We start from the raw sequence: 22,740 nt of genomic DNA, 5'->3' as shown, positions 1-22,740 counted from the left end.
TTCCCACATGGGACTTAACTCCCAAAATTGATAGTCCTTAAATAGGAATGAGGCTGGGAATCCTTTCTATTGCCCTCAAAGCCTGGTACATCACCATCGAATTGCTCTCCTTTCTCTGCCCTGACTCTAGGGAGCCTTTGTGGATTAAAAACCCACCTACCAACATTCCTTTCACTGGACTTAGAGATGAGATGGGCAGAGTATAAGCAATATTCTTCTCTTATTTTTAGGAATATTTAACTCATGCCTTTCCTAATGTTTTTAATAACTGATTTTCAAATCAAATAATTACATATCCACTACTACCCAAAGAAATAAAAGAAAGCAAAGCAGTCACTTCTGTTAGCTGATGGATTAAACTTACCTTTGCTTCAGGTGTTACTACTGGCTTTGGTGGGAACTGCACTTCAGTAGCTTTAAGAATAGTATTCTCCTGTAGAATGTCTTGCTGGGACTGGTTATGGCCAAAGGGCTGTCATATGAAAAACAACACAAACAAGCAAATAAGGGTAGGTCTCTGATTAAAATTAAAGAGAATACAATTCAGTACCACAGGGAAGAGAGAGGGGAAGACATTTCCCCTACCATGGCTGGAAGGGATTCTGGAGATGATTTTTTCCATTTTGCTCCTTTCACAGATAAGAGGAAAGGGCTCACAGCTTAAGGATTGGGTCAAACAAGGCAGAGCAGGAACCAGCAGCAGCATTTCCTATCTCAAGCTTTGTTCACAATAAAAAAGGGGAAGATACAGAGCAGGAACCAGCAACCTGTTGTACTCTGAATGACACCTGTGGGCCTAAGCACTACACACATGTGCCTACCACTGGCTAACCTAAGATGCAGAGAAAAAAGTATAAAAAAGGAAGTAAAAGAGTAGAAGTGCTAAGGAGAGAGTGGGAACAAAAAAGGACTGGGGCCACTTAGTGCTGGTATCTGTCCCCAAATTGACATTTCCTGATAAACTCTTTAAATAAGTTCAAGCTTACTGTCATCTCTACCATCTTTCTACCAAAAGACCTTAAACGATTCTTTCTAGATGACCTATACCACTACCATCAACAGCCAATTCAACATTATCAGAGAGTATAAATAATAATTAAACCCTACTAGTTTCCCTGAATAGTCTCCATGATTCGGAGAGGTAAGAGAAAGACCAAGGAAAAGTTAAATGGGAAGGAGTCATCTGATTAAGAGCTTGGTATGGGGAGTCTAATCAAAATGTTAAGATTTTACAGGTATTTCAGGGCTCCCATCTGGCTTACACCCATAGCCTAATGGAATCACTGAGACACACAAAACTGAAGATTAAAATAGGAATATATATACATAACTGGATCCCTTTATAAGTTAAACTTACAAGGGAAAAACAAATGTGAAAATTCATTAGATGTAGTTTACTACCTGGGTTATTATTTGTTTAAATAACATTACCTCAATCAGAGACAAGAGGCAAGGGATACTTTCTGACACCACCTCCCTAGTGTAAAATGTAAAGCACACTTTCATTAACATTAAAAATAAAGTCTAGGGATTTTCTGAATCTTAGTTCTTAGGCCCCTTGAGAATGATCTTGACTATTCACTATAAACTACTTCATGTTAAACCCCTTCACATATTATGAGAATCAAAACATGTTCTGGATCTAATTGAGAACAGCAAAACTGCATGTTTTCAATGGCCCAGCAGAATTCATTAGATACCCTGTACTTGAGAATTTGTGCTTATGCATAAAGCTTTTTTTAGTAAGTCTGTATTTTCTTTGAACCGTTACTTTTGAGATTCCATTTAGTATAACCCAATGATTAACTCCAAGAGCAAATCCACACCAAGGTACAATGTATATATGCCACCCAGGAAGCAAGTCAAGTTGCTATCTCACCCTTCTTCCTTACCTTTCTTCCATATAGACACTGGTAGAAGATCACACCCACTGACCAGACATCAACTTTATTTGAAATCTTTGGTGGTTCCTTCCCAACCACAAAACACTCTGGCGGTAAATACCTGGGAGAAAAGAGGAATAAAAATTCTTAGAAAATAAATATATAAATCTAAGACAAATATAAAAAGGCAAAATAAAAGGTCTTATTGAAAATTGCAATATCTGGATTTAAAATCAACTTAGAAAAGTATGAGAGTCAATGAAAAGATTTAGGAAGGTGGCAATGCCCATATAGGCATTAAAATACATTTCTCTTTTTACAGAAAGAGGAAAATATTCTCCCTAGTCTGCAGTCTCCTTTCCTGGAGCTATGCCTAATCCAAGTGTCATTCAACATCCTTTTTTTTTGTTGTTGTTGTTGTTTTTGTGGTACTAGGGAGTGAACCCAGGGGCTTGCCCATGCTAGGCAAGCACTCCACCACTGGGCTACATAAACCTTTATTTGATAGACTTTTATTTTATTTATTTATATGTGGTGCTAAGAATCAAACCCACTGCCTCTCACATGCTAGACAAGCTCTACACCACTGAGCTTCAACCCCAGCCCCAACAGATTTTTTAATGGGGTGGGGACAAAAGAAAAGACTTTCCTTTTACAATCACTTTATCAACAAACATTAAAATATAACTAGAAATGGTTTTCTTTCATTGACTAAAGATGTCTCTAACATCAATAAATGGTTTTTGCATTTTTTTTTAATACTGGGGATTAAAACCATGGCTTCCACTAAGGTTACTGCCAGTCCTTAAAAATTAGTGTGGGTTTTTTGTTTTTTTGTACTGGGGACTGAACCCAGGGGTGCTTTACCACTGAGCTATATCCCCAGCTTATTTTTTAATTTTGAAATAGGGTCACACTTAGTTGATGAGGATCTCACTCAGTTGTCCAGACTGGCCTTGAACTTATGGTCTTCCAGTTTCAGTTTCCCAAATTGCTGGGACTAACAAGTGTCCACATGGTGTGCCACCATGCCCTGAAAAATTAACAGATGGTTTTAAAAGTCAAGTTAATTCAGGTCTCATTATAGAGCTCTGTGGGGTATGGAGCGGGTAGTCTGTCCTTTTTTTTTTTTTGGTGGAACCAGAGATTGAACCCTGGGGTGCTTAGCCACTAAGCCACATTTCCAGCCCTTTTTTACTTTTTATTTAAAGACAGAGTCTCACTGATTTGTTTAGGGCCTCACTTAGTTGCTGAGGATGGCTTTGAACTTATGATCCTCCTGCCTCAGCCTCCGAAGTCACTGGGATTACAGGCATGTGCCACTGCACCTGGCTCTATTCTGCCTTCTTAAGGTAGCCTTTTTGTGAAATGTTGACTAGAATTAACTCTAACATAAAAAATCAAGGGTAAGTTGGTGTGAAGGCGCATGCCACCTCCTTGGGAGGTTGAGGCAGGAGAATCACAATTTCGAGGCCAGATGGGGCAACTTAGCAAGACCCTGTCTCAAAATATAATAAAAAAGGGCTAGGACCACTGCTCCTATTTACAGCTCTTGCATTGTATGAATAAGGTCCTAGGTTCAATCCATTATACTACCAGCAGTTTCAAAACAAAAGCAAAAATAGAGCTGGGGTTGTAGCTCAGAGGTGGAGCACTTGCCTAGCATGTGTGAGGCACTGGATTTGATTCTCAGCACTGCAAATAAATAAGTGTCCATTAACAACAAAATAAATAAATAAATCAAAAGATATTAAAGTTCAAATTATCAAAAGACTTTATATTTCCTACTTTAAGGAGGATTGGGGTTTACTGGCAAATAGTGCAGCAAAAGCCAAACAAACTTGTTAGCACAACCTGTTTCTCACCTAAATTCCTTCCCTCCCCACCAATGGTCTCTAAAGAAACAGAGGACAGCTGACTACACCAAATTGTAAGGTATGGAAAGTTAAGTGCTTCTGGGCATTCAGGAAACCAAACAAATACACCTGGAGTCTTAGCTTTGGCACAACTAGAAGGTAAAATTCTGAAGAAAACAGATCAATTTCTGTTGATTTTGTGCTGGCAAAACCCATTCTATGAAAAACTCTTATTTTGGACCCTCACTGTACACCTGGGATAAAAATCTAAACTTAGAGCTTAAGGGGACCATAAAAGGCGAGAGGCAGATGTTCCTTCTCCTATTTTCCATCTTTGTTAAGTTTAGTTCAAATGAAAGGCTTTCTCTCTTTTCTTTTTTGTCTGTCTGTTCATTTGTTTTGTGAGGTAGTTCAACTTGTACTTGAACTACTGGTATCAAGCAATTCTCCTGCCTCAACCTCGTGAGCAGCTGGGAATATAGACTTGTGCTGCTGTACACAGCATTTTTTTTTCTTTAAAAGAAGTTTGTTCACTTATCTTATTTTTCTTAACAAAATATTTTTGAACGATTAGGGCCTTTGACTAGATGATATTTCACAATTAAAACTTTTAGCCAAAATGTGCTGAGGCCTGGGGGTATAGCCCAGTAATAGAGTGCATGCTTAGCATACAGGAGGCCCTGGGGCACCACAAAAAACAAAACCAAATAAATAACCAGCTGGGCACAATGAGGTGCTTCTGTAGTTCCAGGCTTTTTTTTTGGGGGGGGTGGTTAGGGGGTTGGGGAGCTGAGGCAGGAGGATGGTTTGAGCTTGGGAATTTGAGACCAGCCTGGGCAACACAGACATGCATCACAACAAAACAGAAACAGTTTCCAATTTATGGCATTAATAACATACCTATGAAGTAAAGTCCCCCCCCAAAAAAACACCAAAACCCACACTGAAAAATGAAATATCGATCCATCCAGAACTTAAAGAAGAAAAAAAAATCAAAGAAATAAAAAATACAGGGAAAAAAATTTAAAAACCCAGCTCTTCCAAGTGTCACAAAAAACTCCCCAGATCCAAGCTTTCACAGTCTTGATTCTTTAATATACAAAACTTAAATATGATCTTGGATAAAGGAAAAACATAAGCTTGATTCTAAAATGATCAATTTAATGTGTTTTTAACTTTTGGTAGAGGTGGTAGGGAAGATCAGGAGTTGGTAAGCTTATCCAAAGACAGCACAATAATTTGGCTAGATTTTCAGAATATAAATGACACTCGTAATTGACAGTATAAGTCTGGTAAATCACTTTTTAGGTCTCAGTTTCTCCATCTATAAATGAAGAAACAAACTAGTTCTTTACCCAAATAATACTGAAAATAAAGATTCTCATTTCCTGTCAAGGAGTTTGGGAGGAAAACTAAAGACAGTTCTATAATGCTACACTAAACTGTGTTAAAATACACACATACAGCTGTATTTCTATCACAATAAAAATTCTCTTACAGAGAAATGATGTTCACGGCATAGTCTATGATTCACTATTTTAAAGAAGTAGTCAATGTAGAAGAATTCTGGAACAACTAAAAACTGCAAATAGTCACTCAGAATATTATATCCTTCCAGTATATTTGTAGCTCTCTGGGTCATGTTAAGAGGATGACATGGAGGGATGGTGATTATGATAATATTTTCACTAACACAGAGACTCAAACCTTCAGAAAAATCTATAAAATTTAATTTTTTCAGAAGCCCCCTTTCTTATATGCATTATGAAAATCTTCAAACATAATCTAAAGTAAAAAGAACAGCAGGGCTGGGGTTGTGGCTCAATGATACAGTGCTCGCCTAACACGTGTGAGGCCCTGGGTTCGATCCTCAGCACCACATAAAAGTAAATAAATAAAACAGAAGTATTAAAAAAAAAGAACAGTAAAATAAACCTCAAAATAACCATTCTCCAGCTTTAATAAGCATCACCATGTGGCCAATCTTTGTTCATACACACCCTTTCCCATGAACCCCCATATAACAGATAACTTTGAAGCAAAACTTTTCTTTTTTTGGGGGGTGGTATTGGGGACTGAACCCAGGGCCTCATGCATGTGATGTTAAGCCCTCTGCCACTGAGCTACATCCCCTGGCCTTCATATGATATTTATTTAAATTCCAATTGCTAAATTTTTTTTTATAACTAAGTAAATAGAGCATTATGTAGGAATAAGATCACTATTTTAAACACGAAAAAAAAATGCACCTTTTAAAAAGAATGAGCTGTCAAACATAAAGCCCAAATCTAAGTTCCAGCAAATTTATATACTTGAAGTATAAAACTCTTTCCGGAATTTCCAACAATAGATATTTTTGCATCCCCAGTTAGTGACAGGGACACTAACCCCCAATAATTATCATATTGAATAAACATTGTAAGTGCAGCCTCTATTTTAAACCTCAAATTTCAGAGTTTTAATTTAGAGACTGACTCTTTACTATAAGCACCATTTCCACAAGCACAAGGAGCAATGGAGAGTACTGTGTGGTGCACTGGGTATTAACAGCCTCACTCTGTGCATAGTGAATGGCATGGCCCTCATCCCTGTCTGCTTCCTTGTCAAGCCTTTCACTCCTAGTCAGTATTCTGCTAAGGCCTACTGCCTCTAGTCCCAAATATAAGTGACCCCTGACGAAGGGATACAAGAGCATGTTACGCCTTCCTTAGTGCTAAGGGGCCCTTCCAGGTTCAAAATCACAGATGCCAATATATGGCTTTGTATAACCACCTTGAAGGGAAAGGAAAGCTTTGTTAACATACTTTTACAATTACAAAGTTAAATGCCTCGGCCACAGGTAATAGCAAGGGGAAAAAGTAATAGTAGGCAGGAATAGAAGAGGTTATAGCAAAACTAGCTGAAGTAGGGTAATTGGGGAAAGACAGGTGACAGTAAATGGTGAGAAGAAATGTGTCTCACAACTTTGTAGAACATGGTTAACAGATATGGATAAACTTCTGGTAAACTGTGTTCACTTGTTCCTGTATAGATTTCATGGGATGCTGTGGTTTTTTTCCATCCTGATCTTCACAACTCCTTAATTCTTGATAGTCCATCATCCTCAGGTAACTCTAGAAACAAATCCCTCATCCCATTAACCCATGAAGAGAGAGACCTCCATTTGTACCGAAAATAATTTGGACCCATTCTTTTTATATACCACATGAACAACCTCACTCTCTACTGACTTGTAAGGTCAGCCCTGTGGAGAAAACATACATCTCTAAGACCTGGCCACACATAAGCTCTCAAGGGTTTTCAAGAGAGGAAAGAAAAAGTAAGACAATTAATATAAAAGGTCAAATTGCTGAAAAGACAGTTACATTATTTCTGCCTTAGTACACAGTATATGGAAATTGTTAATTACCAAGGCTTCTGTATGGCAGAGACACATTTCCACCAGCCAACTTGCCAGGCCTCCTGAATACCTACCAATAAGTACCAGCACCTTGTGACGTTAGCTCCATGCCATCCACTGAATTGTAGCTATCGTCATCCATGATCTTGGAAAGACCAAAATCTGTAATTTTTATCTCTCCACATGCTGTACCATTTACTAAAAGAATATTACCTAAAAAGATAAAAATCTTCATGAATAAGCAGAGACTTAAGAGAAAAATCCAAAGTAATAACAGACAAAAAGAGAAGAACTGGACTCAAATTCTTGCAACCATATAAATCTTCAGAATAAAGCTATCTAACTCTCGATGCTACAGGAGAATCCTTGATGTCTACTGAAAAGTTCTGTTTCCCAAGAATTATCTGATTAATGTGCCAAAATTACTAATATGAGCACTGGAAACAGAAATAAGTTGCCAAAGTAAAATATCACTTGTACAGTTGGTCATAATGATGGGAAAACTTCATTTGAACTTTAGTGAAATCTCTACCCTATTTAGAATGGGTGTGTGTGTGTGTTAAAAAAATATATACATAGGAATGGTAGCTAACATCACAGCACCACCTACAGGTCATATGGCAGTAAAGTGCATTGAATTCATAGATGGAAAACCTAGTCACAGAGTAGCCGTTGTTTTTAAAAATCATTTTATTATAATTAATTTTTAAGTCACCTGACTCTTTTTAGCACATTAAAAAAATAGTAAATAGTGAGATGTAATGTGTACCTATCAGAAGAATAAACAATATTAATCATTTTTCCACACTGGGAGGTAAATGGGAACCATCTTCTTAATGCTCCCAACTGAATTGGTTAGAGCTGTCTACATGGAACACATGTAGATTCTTAAGAAATAGCTGAAGATAACAAAAAAAAAAAAAATAGAGATAAAGCTGGGTGCAGTGCTGCACTCATACAACCCCAGCAGCTCAGAAGGTTAAGATAGGCAGATTCAAAGTTCAAAGCCAGCCTCAGCAACTTAGCAAGGCCTTAAGCAACTTAGTGAGACCCTGTCTCAAAATAAAATATAAAAACAACTGGGTATAGTGGTGCACACCTGTAATCTCAGCGGCTTAAGAGGATCGCAAGTTCAAAGCCAGCCTCAGCAATTTAGCGAGGCGCTAAGCAACTAATTCAGTGAGACCCTGTCTCTAAATAAAATACAAAAATAGGGCTGGGGATGCAGTTCAGCGGTGGAGTGCCCCTGAGTTCAATCCCTGGCACACAATAAACAAACAAACAAATAAACAAACGAATAAATAAATAAATGGTGAAAAGGGCTGGGAAAATGTGGCTCAATGGTTAAGCAACCCTTAGATTTAATCCCAGTACAAAAAAAGAGAGAGTTAAGAAGCCTATGTGTCCTATATTCTTTGTTGATGACTATCAAAATTATGTGATAATCTACGAAAAGGTGAAAAATTCTCAAAATTTAATGAAATGGAAGGCACATGTGCAAAATAAGTCATTTTGGAGGCACTTATCAAAATAAGACTTGTAGCAGAGGAACCACTACGTAGTGTGAGTGACGAGAGAAAAAGCAAAACTAACTTGTCAGAACAGTTCTTTCTCAAATCTTGCTTATCTGCAACTAAAAAAATATTTTAAAAAAAGTAAAGGTCAATTGGAAGACTGAAAAGTCACCAATACTGTCTCCTAAAAGTTAGACATACCTGGTTTGAGGTCATAGTGTATGATGGGAGGTTTTATTTCATTTAGGTACTTTAAAGCATTCACAATTTGCATGATAATGGATCGGGCCTCTTTCTCCGACATTAATTTGTGCTGTTTCAGGTAGAAGTCCAGATCATTTCCCTCACAGTACTCTAACACTGTACAAAACCTAAAGACAAATAAACCAACATTTAGCCATGGAATAAGAACAAGCCAATTAAGATGATCTAAACCAGTCCCAGAGAAAACTTTAGGTCATTAGCTTCTCTTCTCCTTTTTCTGTTTCTTAAAACACTCTTCTATTCTTTACTCAGTATCTGCTACCGGAGCAGTTCATGGAAGAAAAGTACTCACTCTCTTGGAGAAGAGCCTCATGCCCTCCCTGTTGGCATTAACTGTACTGAGAGTCACAATGGAACAGTTCTTTTGGATCCCAGACTTGAAAAACACTGAGAAGAACTATAAGATATGTGAGATGGACATCTTGTGAGGGTCTCCTTCACATACTCATCATGTACACATTTCTAAACAGCCATGCTGTGATCAAGTACACAATTCTCACTGCAAACATTTTATATAACCCTGAGTGCTAACTATGAGGAAGAATCTAGAATTTGCCCAGGTCCCAAAAATTGGGCACATATTATGTATCCTAGCAGTTTGGCATAATGCTACATAAATGTGTTATTACATGGTATCGGGTCTATTTTTTCTTATTTTATGTCAACACATCTGTACACATTTAAGACCCACATTTAAGACTACATATCATTAGTGGCATTGTAGGTCAGGTATCTTATCTTCCCAGGTGTTATAAGCTGAAGTAAGGTTTTTGAACTATTTGAATATCTCTGAGAGATGAGTACCTTTTGAACTATTCTAACTTGTTACAATGTTGGATCTATTAGTCAGTGTCTAGCCAGGAAACAAAAAATACTTTAGTACAGGCTGGGGATGTAGCTCAGTGGCAGAGTGTTTTTATCTATCAAGTACAAGGCCCTGGGTTTGATCCCCAATACTGCAAACAAACAAACACCCCACACTTAAGGAGAAAAAAACTGATCACAAAGGCGATGGAAGAGTTAAGCGAACACACTGACCAGTGAGGAGCCCCAGAGATCAACTACAGCAGAGAGCCATTAGTACACTAAGGCGAAAGGGTCAGAGGGAGGAGATGGTTCAATCAGAACCCAGGATCATCAGGGGAAACTGGAACTGTGGAGTGAGGTTTTGGGGAAGAGACACATCCCCTGCATCTCTGCCTCCCTATCTGCTGGACATCAACTAATGTATGAGCTTGGTAAGCACAGCCTACAAAAAAGAGGCAACCCCCCTAGATGCAGAGCAGGGAAGGGTGAGGAACAGAAGTAAAAGCACACAGGCTCAGGAATGTGAGTTCTGGGCAACTGGAGACTTTGAAAAAGCACTGCAACTGACTGCAAACATTCATGGCCTTATGGAATCTAAAACCTGAGCAATAGCTTATAGCTTATACGTCTTATGAAACATAGCAGGGCATGCTATCACTCTTTTGAAAATAAATATATGATTTATATAGATGCTAAAATCTGAAACAGATTTTCATCCTCAGTGAACTGATTCTTTGACACAAATGTAAGCTAGAAATAAAATTTCTCTTTTAGTACCTAAACAATTCTCAGGAGACATTCTAAAACAATGGTCTTTTTTTTTCGGAGAAATTTCATCATGCACAACAGGAAGAAAGAAAAAAAACAACTCGAGAATAGTATGGAATCAACTTATCACATTAAAAGTGAACATATAATTCAGAACAGCAGGTAATCCAAGCCATTATATTTATTTTTGAAATGGTCTTACTACTTACATTTTAGAAAGGGGGAGGGGGCTCTACCTGTTATTCAAGGAATCTACTCAAAGCAAAACAGTCATGCCATCCTGTGGAGCCAGGTTTCCCACTCCTGCCCTTTTAACCAGGTTATTTTTCTGAATCCTACTCCATTCAAAACAAACAGCTATGCCTGGTGCAAAGGGCCTCCTCAGTGAAAAGGGAATGATACCCTGAGCAGATGGAAGAGAGGCCATGTTTCCAAAGAGAATATGGCCTTTTGTGGACATTTCTAAATGTCAGACAATTATTTGTGTAGCAAGTTAAGATAGCTGTTGGCTGAATAGACCAAATTCCTAGGATCACCTTAGGAGGCTGAGGGAACACCTGAAGGCCAGAGCTAAGGTATGTTCTTACTCAGACCTGACTCTGTAATTACAGAGAAAACATTTTCCAAGTGCTGAACTATTTCTTGACTCCTTGATAAGCCCAGAAGTTCTAGAACTTACTTATCCATACCAGGCTTGGATAATCTTATATGTTGTTACCTGGTATAAGACATATCATTTCTCTGGTTCTCAAAAGATACCTATACAATAAGAAGACTGGAGTCTGAGATACATTTCAATTTTAATATCCCATACCCATATGAACTACATTTCAACTTGAAGCATTAGGCTCTATACTTGTGTCATATCCATAATCTTGTTCCAGGGTATGTTATCATCTTGTTGATACCGTTTCAAAGCCTGCAGGGTTCATGAGAATCTCTAAGATGTGGTATAGATTTTTGACTAACCTACCCTCTCTGGGCCATGTCAGTGGCATGCTGGCATTAATTTGTGCCAATTACCAAGAGATGGCTACTAAGTTTTCTGGAATTTTGTGAGCCAGTTACTAAATAATTTGTAGGACAAATGGATAAGCAAAATGTGGCAAATCCATATAACAGATTTTTATTTGGCCATAAAAATGAATGAAACACTACATACTACAATTTGATTCCACTCATGTAAAGTAGCAGTTGCTTAGGGCTGGGGGAGAAAGATGGGAGATGTGTGTTTTGAAATAGAGGAATGATAGTGAAGGTATAGGCTTCTTCTAGGGTGATGAATATGTTCTAAAAACAGCTCTGGTGATGGCTGCATGAGTCTGAATATATACTAAAAAAATCACTGAACTGTGTCCTTTTTAAATGGATGAGTCTTATGGTATATGAATTATAAATAAAGTCATTTTGTTGTTTTTTAAATTGGTGGCTAAAAACTGAAGATGGTGGAAGTATTTATACTACAGAAATTGGCAAACACTACAAATAAGCCTGTCTCTATCCCCATTAAGCTGACTGTTAAACATTTATTATCACACAATGTCCATAACTTTCGTCCTAGAGATATCCATCTGACCCAAATCTGAATTTATATATGATAATTTTCCCATAAATTAATAAATTTGTTTCCATCAGAGGGTATTTCCTGGGTCCAGATTTAACCTCTATTCCATGAATACTCAAGACTTTGAAAAAATAATATTAACTGCTACAAGAAAAGGGCACAGCACTTACGAGTCAGTATCCAGTGAAAAGTAATCATACAGCTTAACTATTCTGGGATGATCCAGTTCTTTGTGAATCCGGTATTCCCTACATGCATGCCTGTAAACAAAATGGAATATTAACAAGAAGGCACTTCAGTCTGCATTTTAGAACTCTTTAAAGATACTTATAAACATTCTCTCATTAATCTACCATTTCCACATATTTATTCCATTCACATCCATCTGGTCGCTCAACTAATTTGTTTGTTTCCTTATTCTATTTCTCTATTGATATCTACACCAAGTCAAATACAACAGTCACTAGTATGGTAGTATGTATAAATGTGGATGTATAATCATGTGATCCTGTAATCTGTACATGTGGTAAAAATAAGAATTCATACCCCATTTGAATCAAATGTATGATATGTCAAGATCATTGTAATGTTTTGAGCAACCAATAAAAAAAAAGTCAACTTTTTATCCTTTTCAAGTTCCTTCTATTACAACCACACCTCTTATATTTATATCCAAATAGCAAAGATTTAATAATTAAAAAGATAACTTTTCTCCCTCTCCTTTAAAACTGTAAATATAAATATTTATATCCTTGGGTTTATTTCACACATACACACACACAATCAAACTTAGTTTATAAACTACTTGGATTAACAGATTATCTAACACATAAATGAACTGGCAATGCTTTTATCTTTTATTTTGAAATCGTACTCCTTACAAATAAAACTTCAAGTGTTATTAGCTTCACTTTGCCCTAAGAAAATATAAATTGATAAAAAAATGTAAAATTATAAAAATATAAATTGATAAAAAATGTAAAATTATAAAAATTCATGCACAGCGGTCCCTCCATATCCATGGATTCAACTAATAGTAGGTCAAAATTTTCAGGAAAAACAACAGCATCTGTACTGAACATGCACAGGCTTTTCAACTATTTATACAGTATCTCAGTGTAGTAGGTATTGCAAGTAATCTAGAGACAATTCAAATTATATGGGAGAATGTCCATGGGTTACAAGCAAATATTATGTCATTCTATATAAGAGACTTGCTTAGCTGCAGATTTTTGGTACAGGTGAGTGTCCTGGAATGAATTCCACAAGGATACCAAGGGATGACTGGATTATTATCATTCTTAAGTACTTTTCTAAAGTCAAAATAATTTAATAAGACTAGGAACAAAAATGCATTATATAATCTAACGTATTCACATATGAAATTTTAAAAGAACAACAGAGTTTGTTTGTACAACAAGATTAATTTTTTAACGTATTTAGTTCTTCTCTACACAGAATAACTGGAAACTATTTTACATAATCTAGCACCATTTAATTTGGAATGTTTTGTTATAAGGTAAGAGTTAGGAGGGAGACATTTTTCCATAGTATAAACAAAATAAAACTTAAAAAATAAAAAAAGGGTAATGTTTTCTGAAATTTGTATATTCCACTTTATTTTAAAAAATACATAAAAAATACTCAACAACAAAAAAAGCTTAAGTCCGTGTGGTGGTACATCCTATAATCCTAGGAGCTCAGCAGGCCAAAGCAGGAGGATTGCAAGTCCAAGGCAAGCTTCAACAACTTAGTGAGACCCTGTCTCAAAATTAAAAAATTAAAAAGGACTGGGATGTGATGTGGCTCAGTGGTTAAGTGCCCCCTGGGTTCAATCCCTGGTACTGAAGGAAAAAAAAACAAAACTTAAGAAAAATTTTTTGGAAGCAGGGAGAAGGAGAAATCTAAAAGTAATTAATTAAATATGTTTTCCCCCAATGGACATTTTGTTTTGTTTGGACTTATTTTTCAAGTTGCCACTTCTGAGCAACTTTGCTTCTTCTCAAGCTTCATTCCCCCCAGACACCCCCCCCCCCCCCCCCGGTTTCTTTATTTTTTCTCAGTTCTTGGGACTGAACCCAGTGGTACTCTATTACTGCGTTACATCCCTAGCCTATATATACATATACAGGGGGAAAAAATAAGGAAGAAAGAAAATAAAACAAAACAACCACTTTTAATTTTTTTGAGGTTTTCTTTCTTTATTTACTCAAATAAATGATTTGATTCCAAATGAGATGAGGAAATCATCCCCCAAAATGGGTAAGCAATGAAAAGGCAGGGTAAGAGCATTTTCATATTGCTTGAAACCAGGGCCTTGTAAATATAAGTTCTGTACCATTGAGCTACATCTCCAGACTTTTAAATTTTGATGATGATGATGACAACAACAATTATATTTTTTGAGATACTGAGGCTTGAAACCCAGGAATACTCTACCACTGAACTACACCCCTATCTCTTTTTATTTTGTGAGAGGATTTCACTACATTGTCCAAGCTGGCCTTGAACCTGTGATACTCAAGTCTCCCTAGCAGCTAGGATTACACATGGACAGCACCATGCCTAATGAATTTTTAAAGCACTCTTCAAAATCTTGTGTTTGATTTAAGCCTTCTTTAAATTCAAAGGTGTTAAATGACACTTGGCATTTCCTGCAGCTTGAAATTCATAGAATGGCTTCATATCCTTTAGAAAGCAAATATTTCAAGGAAAAAGTGGAAATATTGAAGAATATCCTCCAAGAAAGAATGGAAGTCCCAAGAACTTGATACACTTCCTCCCAATTGTGTCTGACAAATGGAAAGTGGTCCCTGGCCACAGGTGACATCGATGGTGCTCAAGCACCATGATTCTGCCCTCCCCCCCCCACCCCCCCTTCCCCTGCCATGAGGAAACACACAGTAGAAAGGTATCACTGCCAGCCAGAGCTGGAATGGCAAGGAGCTTATACAAATGACAATCCCCTTCCCTTGCTCTCTCACTCTGTTAGAGTAATGTGAGAATACACCCAATCCGTACCCACCGTGACTCAATCTACTTACTGTGTCAAAGACAAAGGCCTGGCTTCAAATCCTTACTGTTTTTAAAGGCTAGAAGAGCAGGTTGCCCTCCTGCAATTACTGTGGTATGCAACTCCACAGTTCTCCTAAGGTCTCTTAAGGTCAACCTAAAAGCTGGATTTTGAGACTATTCAAGCTCCAGCACAGGGACTATTTTCAAGATTGACCATGGCTAGTCCCTAGTACAGTCAACTGTTTTATGCAGTGAGTACACAGGAAAGCTAGAACAGTCTCCAAGGATAACTAGAGGACACTTGCATTGCTCCAACAACCTCAGCCACTCTTAAGAGTCTTGATACAATAAGGACAATTCTCACTTATAACTGGTCAGAACAACACATGGTTTTCTTTCTTTGAAGTGCTCCTGGCATCCACTGCTATATATCTTTCATCCCAATACATAAAGCCACTGAAACATATAATAATGTATCTGCTCCTCAGGAATATCTGCACTGAAGCTGCCTGTCACATAAGATATACCACAGGCCAGCCAAGTGTAAAGTACACATCACCTTTTTTCCTATGTGCTAAGCCCCACTTCTCTTAGTGCCACAGGAACATGCTCTCATTACTAGCATCATAGGAATCTGTGTGGAACAGAAAGAATTTCCAGGTCCCCAATCAATAGCAGATATAAAAGTAAGAATTGCCTTGGTCTGGGTCTCAAGAACTGTTTATTGATGAAAAAAAAATGCTTGATTTTCCTCTTGAGATTTAGAAGGCCACTAAAAAGGCTTCTTTTCAGTCCACTGTTTTTTCCCCTCCAAAGTATTATTTATGAGAAAAAACACAAAGCTGCCTCTAGAATCAGGAGATGGCTGTTTGTACCAAAGGGGGCTTATCTCCTTTCAGGGGCGGGAACTATCTCATTCAATATTTGTACCTTCAAGGTAACAAAACTCAGCCCAGCAGGAATCCTAATAGCAACTTAAGTCTAGGGCTTCCAAACCAAATGAACCATGAATTCAGTGTTTGGAAACTTAAAGAGAGTGATACAGGAAAATCATGACATTAATAGAACAAAGAAATATAGCATATGTGGGGCTGAGGTTGTGGCTCAGGGGTAGAGCGCTTGCCTAGCAAGTGTGAGGCCCTTGGTTTGATCCTCAGCACCACATAAAAATAAATTCAAAAAAATAAAATAAAAATAAAGATACTGAAAAACAAAACAAAAAAGCAAGCATACCAAGAGCACCCCCCTCTCCAGAAAGTAATAACTGGAGTAGCAAAGAGCCCCACTCAGAGCTCCCCAGGGTCCCTAGACCACTAAAGAACACTCTCACTTGGTTTCTACAGACAAGCAACAATGGTTTCCAAGGCTTTGTTTATTGGGGCTATTTTTAGTCACAATGGAAGGGGAATTATGAGTAGAGGTTTTGGATTAAGGGAAATCTGTATTTAAATACCAGCTCAGCCACTTCTTAAATGCTACTCAAATTCAGTAAATATCAGTTTTCTCATCAGTAAGATCAGAGTATATTTGCTCTCCTAGGGCAGTTAGGAGGATTAAATGAAACAAAACCAACATCAATTCATCTAAACCTCTTAGCACAGTGCTCAAACTCTAGCTACTACTACTAAATTTTGAAAAATCAGAAACTTAAGATCACTCACTTGTGGTAATTCTCCTTTTTTTCATCTCTCCAGTTTTTATTTAACTGGTGAATTTTCACAGCTACGTATCTTTGCTCTGTTAGATCAAATGCCTATGAAAGAAAAGGAATAAATTATATTCTAGATAAATGCTACAAGAATTACAGGGAACTGACTTGAAGCTTCTACTTAAAAGATCAACACAAAGTCTAAAATACATTATTAAATTAAAACTGCAGCAAATGACAACACATCACATACTTGCTTTGGTGTTACAACCATCTTCTTGAAACTTGTGATTAGATAATTTAGAAGTCTCCAGACACACTGGCACCAAGGGGTTTAGAAAACAAACCCAAGCATATACCACAAACAATCAGCCCATGCCTTCACAGCCTTTTCCCAAAAATGCTCTTTCTGGAAGTCATCTCTCCTCATTTGAGACCTTCCTCCCTTAGGTTGTCTCTTGTCCCTCAGTGATTCTGGGACTTCACACCCTTCAACAGTAAGTCTTACCACTTTTAAAAATCCTGGAACACATACTGCTTGCTTCCTGGAGGGAAAGGCCCTTCAGAATACAATTCTTAGGTATGATTACAAAATCACCTTGGAATTTGGTATATTGTTTATTAAATAAAAACAGGGGAAAAATGCCTAAATGCTGGATGAATTGAGTTTTTAATCGCAATAGTTGTCAAAATCACACTAAGTCACTTTTACAACACTGTCCAGAAAAGAGGACAGGCCTTCCCACAGAGACCACCACTGCTAGTAATCCTGAATCAGCCAGGTGGTAGGTACTATGTCATGGGGTAAAAAAAATTAACAGATGAGTTGTTGAGAAGTTGGGTATAAATCACAAACTGATAAACTACTATTTTAAGACAACAGTACATTTCTTCAACATATAAGAGTTTAGTGAGGAACTCATCCGAATGAACAGTTCTTCTTAGTTTTAAAGGTTCATCCTAAAAGCTTACTACTTCAGTTCCTACACCGTTACCACCCACTTGCTACCTTCCATGATGTACAAACAGATGAAGTCAACAGGTGAAAGACACACTGTCTGGAACAGAGGTGATCACTTATCACATATCTCTTACAGTGTAAGCCCCACTAGTGAAGCACAGCATGCAATAGGGGGCTGCTTATAAAACGGGGCAACTTCTCATTTGTCAAAACAAGGATGGTTTAAATTAAAAGCACCATTCAATTCAGACATCATCTTATTTCACAGAAATAAAACTTTTGAAGAACTATTTTTCTTACAGTTTGAAGTCCACCTACAAGCATGTACGTTATCAAGACTTCATTATAGAAAACCATTTCAGGTCACTGAAAACCAGGTTAAATAGCTCCTAGTCTGTAACAGCACTAATACCACTGCAAGTGTCATTTTTTTTTCCGACTACCACAACTTATCTTGAATCCCAGTCATTTATCACTTATATGAGAAGGACTTTAGGAGAGTGGAGGACAGCAAAAGAATAACTACATGAAATGTACATATCGCTGTAAGAAGCATACAGATTGCAGAAAAATCAAAATGTCTGAAGAAACGCACTAGGAAAAAATGATCATGAAGTCACTCAAAATACCTGAGAAGTATTAAGAACAAATTTTGATAATGATAATTGTAACAATGAAGGAAAAATTCATTTTCTGAGTCTTGAAATAATATTTGCACACTTAAGTTCACAGCAACATTATTCACAATAGTCAAGAGGTAAGAGTAACCCAAGGAACCAACAAAGGAGAAATGGATAAATGAAATGGGGTACATACATACAATGGACGATGACAATTGTTATTATCACTATTTCAAGACAGGTTCTCACTAATTACTAAGGCTGGCCTTGAACTTGTAACCTTCCTTCCTCAGCCTCCTGAGTAGCTAGGATTACAGGCATCCACCACCAAACCTGGCTGGAATATTATTCAATATTAAGAAAGGAAGGTATTCCGTCACATGCTATAGTATGGATGAGTCTTAAAGACATTATGTTAAGTGAAATAAGCCAGTCATTAAAATAGACAAACATACATTTTATGATGCTATACATATGATGTATCTAAAAGTAGTCAAGTTCATAGAAACAAAGTTATAAAATGGATACCAAGGGCTGGAGGAAAAGGGAGTTGGTAATTAGCCAAAGTTTCTGAAAAGCTCTGGAGACCTGTTTCACAATGTTATGAGTGTACTTAATGCTACTGAACTGCATACTTAATAATGGTTAAGCTGGTAAAGTCAGTGTTATATTCTTTTTCCAACAATAAAAAAAACTTACAAGCAATTTGTAAGCAAGAATGAAAATAAGCCAGGGGTAAAGAAGCACACCTGTAATCTCAGTGACTCAGAAGGCTGAGACAGAAGGATAACAATTTTGAGGCTAGCCTCAGCTGCTTAGTGAGATCCTCTCCAAAAACAATAGAAGAAGGAAAAAAAAAGGAAGGGGAGGGAAATTTAAAAAAAGTAAAAGGAAGGAATGAAAACAAAAGTTAATATAATAGAATACCCTAATAGCAGACCCTAACAGTAGATTTCCTCAACAAAATAAAAAGTTGATTCTTAGAAAAACTACTAACACTGAGTAATCTCTAGTTTATCAGTCAAGAAATACAAAATAAATATAAGAGAAAAAGAAGTATTGATGTATGGATTTTTAAAAAATCTAGATGAAATAGAAGATTCTTAAAAAATTAAATTGACTTAAGGAGAATAAGAAAATCTGAAAAGATCTGTATCTATAGAAGGAACTGGGAAAAAAAAGGGCAAATGTTTCCTTCCAAAATGACACTCACATAGGTGATTTTAAGGAGTCAGCTCTAACAAACTCAAGAAACCAACAACTCCCGAGTAGCGCAAAATTTCACAACTCGTGCTAGGAAGCTAGAATAACTATAACATCAAAGTTCGCCAAAGCTGCTTGCAAACAAAAAGATGACTATGGGCCTCCAGTCAGACTTATGAGCACATATTAAGAATATGAGGGCTGGGGCTATAGCTCAGTAGCAGAGTGCTTGCCTCACATGTGTGAGGCACTGGGTTCAATCCTCAGCACCACATAAAAATAAGTAAAATAAAGGCATGTTGATTATCTACAACTAAAAAAAAAAAAAAAAAACCTGCATGTTTTGGAAATAATGACAACTGTGCAACACTGTCAATTTACTTAATGCCACTGATTTTACACTTAAAAATGGTTAAAAAAGAAAGTTTCATTTACACACACACACACACACGTATGTGTGTGTGTGTGTGTGTATAAAATCATATTGGGGCTGGGGATGTGGCTCAAGTGGTAGCGTGCTCGCCTGGCATGCATGCGGCCTGGGTTCGATCCTCAGCACTACATATAAACAAAGATGTTGTGTCCGCCGAAAACTGAAAAATAAATATTTAAAAAAAAATTCTCTCTCTCTTAAAAAAAAAAAAATCATATTGAAAATTAACGTTTAAAAAAGAAAAATGGTAGAACTAGTTTTTACCTGAAACAAAACAATTTATTTTACTTAAGAGATTTCTCACACGTAAATCCATATGGGCACAACATAAATCATAACAGAGAATGATGTGTCTCAGGAAAGAAGGAAAGGTGTGCAGTGAAGACCATTTGCATTCTATAACCAAGTGCCAGAAACATGTAGATAAATTACTGGTGAACACAATATAGATCTGGAGCTGTCTGAACCCCCACTTGGTGCAAATCAATCTGGACGTTCTGGAGTTGGCACTTTGCTGGCCCCACTGAATCACTCTATGTGAGGATACTCCTGAATGCAGTGCTGCTAAATACTCTTAGACAAGAGCTTTATTAAAACAAAAAGCTGGTTTTCTTTTTTTTTTTTTTTTTAAAGAGAGACAGAGACAGAGAGAATTTTAATATTTATTTATTTTTTTTAGATCTTGGCAGACACAACATCTTTGTTTGTATGTGGTGCTGAGGATCGAACCCGGGCCGCACGCATGCCAGGCGAGCGCGCTACCGCTTGAGCCCAAAAAGCTGGTTTTCACATAAGAAATAACTGACACATCTATTTTGTTTAAAAAAAATTATGAGAATAAAGGTAACACATACTCACTTCTAGCAAATTCAGATGAGGCAGAAAATAAAGAACCAGACTAAAGATCACCGTAAGTCCCACCACCCAGAAATGAGTCTGGTATATAGTTGCTTATTTTTCAAGCTTAAAAACAGAGAAATATTAAATCCTACATGGTCACTTAAATTTACTAAAATCAGGCTTCTCAAAGATACAGGTTCTTAAAGCTTCTGGATTTCAACCAGTATACATCAACTCACAGTTATCACTATTCTAATATGTTCTCCAAATTGGTAATAACCAAAAATCTAATCCTACATCTTCGCACCCAGTTGTTCATACTCACCTTGTAAACTTCACTGAAACCTCCTCTACCCAAAAGATGTAACAACAAATATCTGTCATTTAGCGTTGGATGATCTTTAAATCTGTGGAAAGAGGGAATGTATAACCATCCTGAGGTCAAGGACTATAGCATTCCATATTCACAAAGTTCCTAGACTATCTAACATATCACACACATGATTTTAGCTGATGATGATAGTCTGACATTATTACAGTGAACTTTAAGCTAAAAGTTACATAGAACACAGTATATTTATAATAAATAGTCATAGTGGTGCTAGTCTCAGTGTGGCCACAATTAGACCTTTCTTGATCTCACTCCCTTTCTGCCCTGCTACAAAGTAAGGGGAAATACTAGTTCCTTAGAACTAGTTAGAGGGATTTTTCAAATAATGCTATCTGGTGCCTCCAAAATTTGTTGAGTCATATGTTCTCTTCATCATTTCAAAACTCTACACACTAAAATTCCAAAATATTTTATATGGCCTTAAAAATGGGTAATTATTAAGTAAGTTATATGTTCCATGTGCATTCATTTTTCTCTAAGATAAAAAGTCTATGATATAACTATGTTCCCCATTAAAAAATTCCATTTTATGTCATTTACTAACAATACAACAAAGAAATAAATTTGTTTAATTTTGCCAGATCGTGGCAAAAATAAATTTTAGGAGTATTTTTATTTGGTTCCAATCTTGGCCTATTAATCCTGAAATTATTTCTATTTTTAAAAAAGTAGCATGCCTGTGGGGAGATGACATTACTTCATAATTGTTTAGATTAGAAAGACTCAAATTTGGAGCTGAGGTTGTAGCTCAGTGACTCTCTTACTCAGTTATTGTCTCCTGGTCAAATAAACTTATTTTCTCTAAACTTGTTTCCTGATCAATGTATTGAAGATGATGGTGTTATTGTGAGCATTAAATATTAGATTATCAGAGCGCTTAGTGCTGTGCCTAATACACAGTAAATTCTCAGATATTGGTAACTGCTGGTGCCTGCCATTTGGCAGAGGAACAGTCCATGGCTCATGTTGGCTTAGTGACAATATATAAGCTGTGGACATGAAAAAATGTTTCAGAGTCAGAAATGTGGGAAAGAACAGATTAGTGATAGAAGTCCTTTCTCACTTAAAGTCCACTTTTCCTATATTCCATACTTTCAATGATTTATAAAAAAAAGTTGTTACACTGAATGAAACCAGGTTTCATCTCAACCTAATATTCTTCCCACAGTACCACACTGTGGCCCATGCTTCCCTTTCTCAAGGATCCACAGGTAAATGTGAATATGTAATATAGTCCTCCCTATTTACAGTTGCAAAGCTGTATCATTTTATTGACTTCTACTCATGTAAAAAATCCTATTATATTTGGATCTCGAATGTTCCCTAAAGACTCATATGTTAAAGGGTTGGTTTCTAATTGTTGGCATATTGGGAAGTGGCAGAAACTTTAGGAAGTAAGGCCTACTTGGACTTTCCCTTGAAGGATATAATGGGAGCCTGGCACTCACACTCACACTCTTACTATTCTCTCTGCTTTCTGATTGCCATGAGCCATGAACAGCTCTATTCCATCATGTTCATCCTGCCAAGATGTTCTACTTGCCAAGGCCCTAAGTGATAGGGTCAAATGACA

General features: G+C 37.0%; 1 protein-coding gene across 4 annotated transcripts in view; it reads right to left on the bottom strand.

The window, feature by feature from the left end:
- The window catches only part of Tlk2 (tousled like kinase 2), a 115,880-nt gene that overhangs the window by 5,702 nt on the left and 87,438 nt on the right, over positions 1-22,740 (bottom strand). For all 4 annotated transcript variants that reach the window (XM_071603778.1, XM_071603779.1, XM_071603781.1 and 1 more), the window contains 7 exons: positions 21,102-21,183; positions 16,733-16,824; positions 12,227-12,316; positions 8,855-9,024; positions 7,214-7,352; positions 1,893-2,004; positions 365-472 (listed from right to left, as the gene is read on the bottom strand). In XM_071603778.1, the coding sequence (XP_071459879.1) occupies positions 365-472; positions 1,893-2,004; positions 7,214-7,352; positions 8,855-9,024; positions 12,227-12,316; positions 16,733-16,824; positions 21,102-21,183 (793 nt within the window). The remainder of the gene's footprint in view (positions 1-364; positions 473-1,892; positions 2,005-7,213; positions 7,353-8,854; positions 9,025-12,226; positions 12,317-16,732; positions 16,825-21,101; positions 21,184-22,740) is intronic.

Source organism: Marmota flaviventris, chromosome 17, assembly GCF_047511675.1.
Source record: "Marmota flaviventris isolate mMarFla1 chromosome 17, mMarFla1.hap1, whole genome shotgun sequence".
Taxonomy (NCBI): domain Eukaryota; kingdom Metazoa; phylum Chordata; class Mammalia; order Rodentia; family Sciuridae; genus Marmota; species Marmota flaviventris.
Note: the sequence above shows the minus strand (reverse complement) of the source record. Positions and strands in the feature narration are given on the sequence as shown.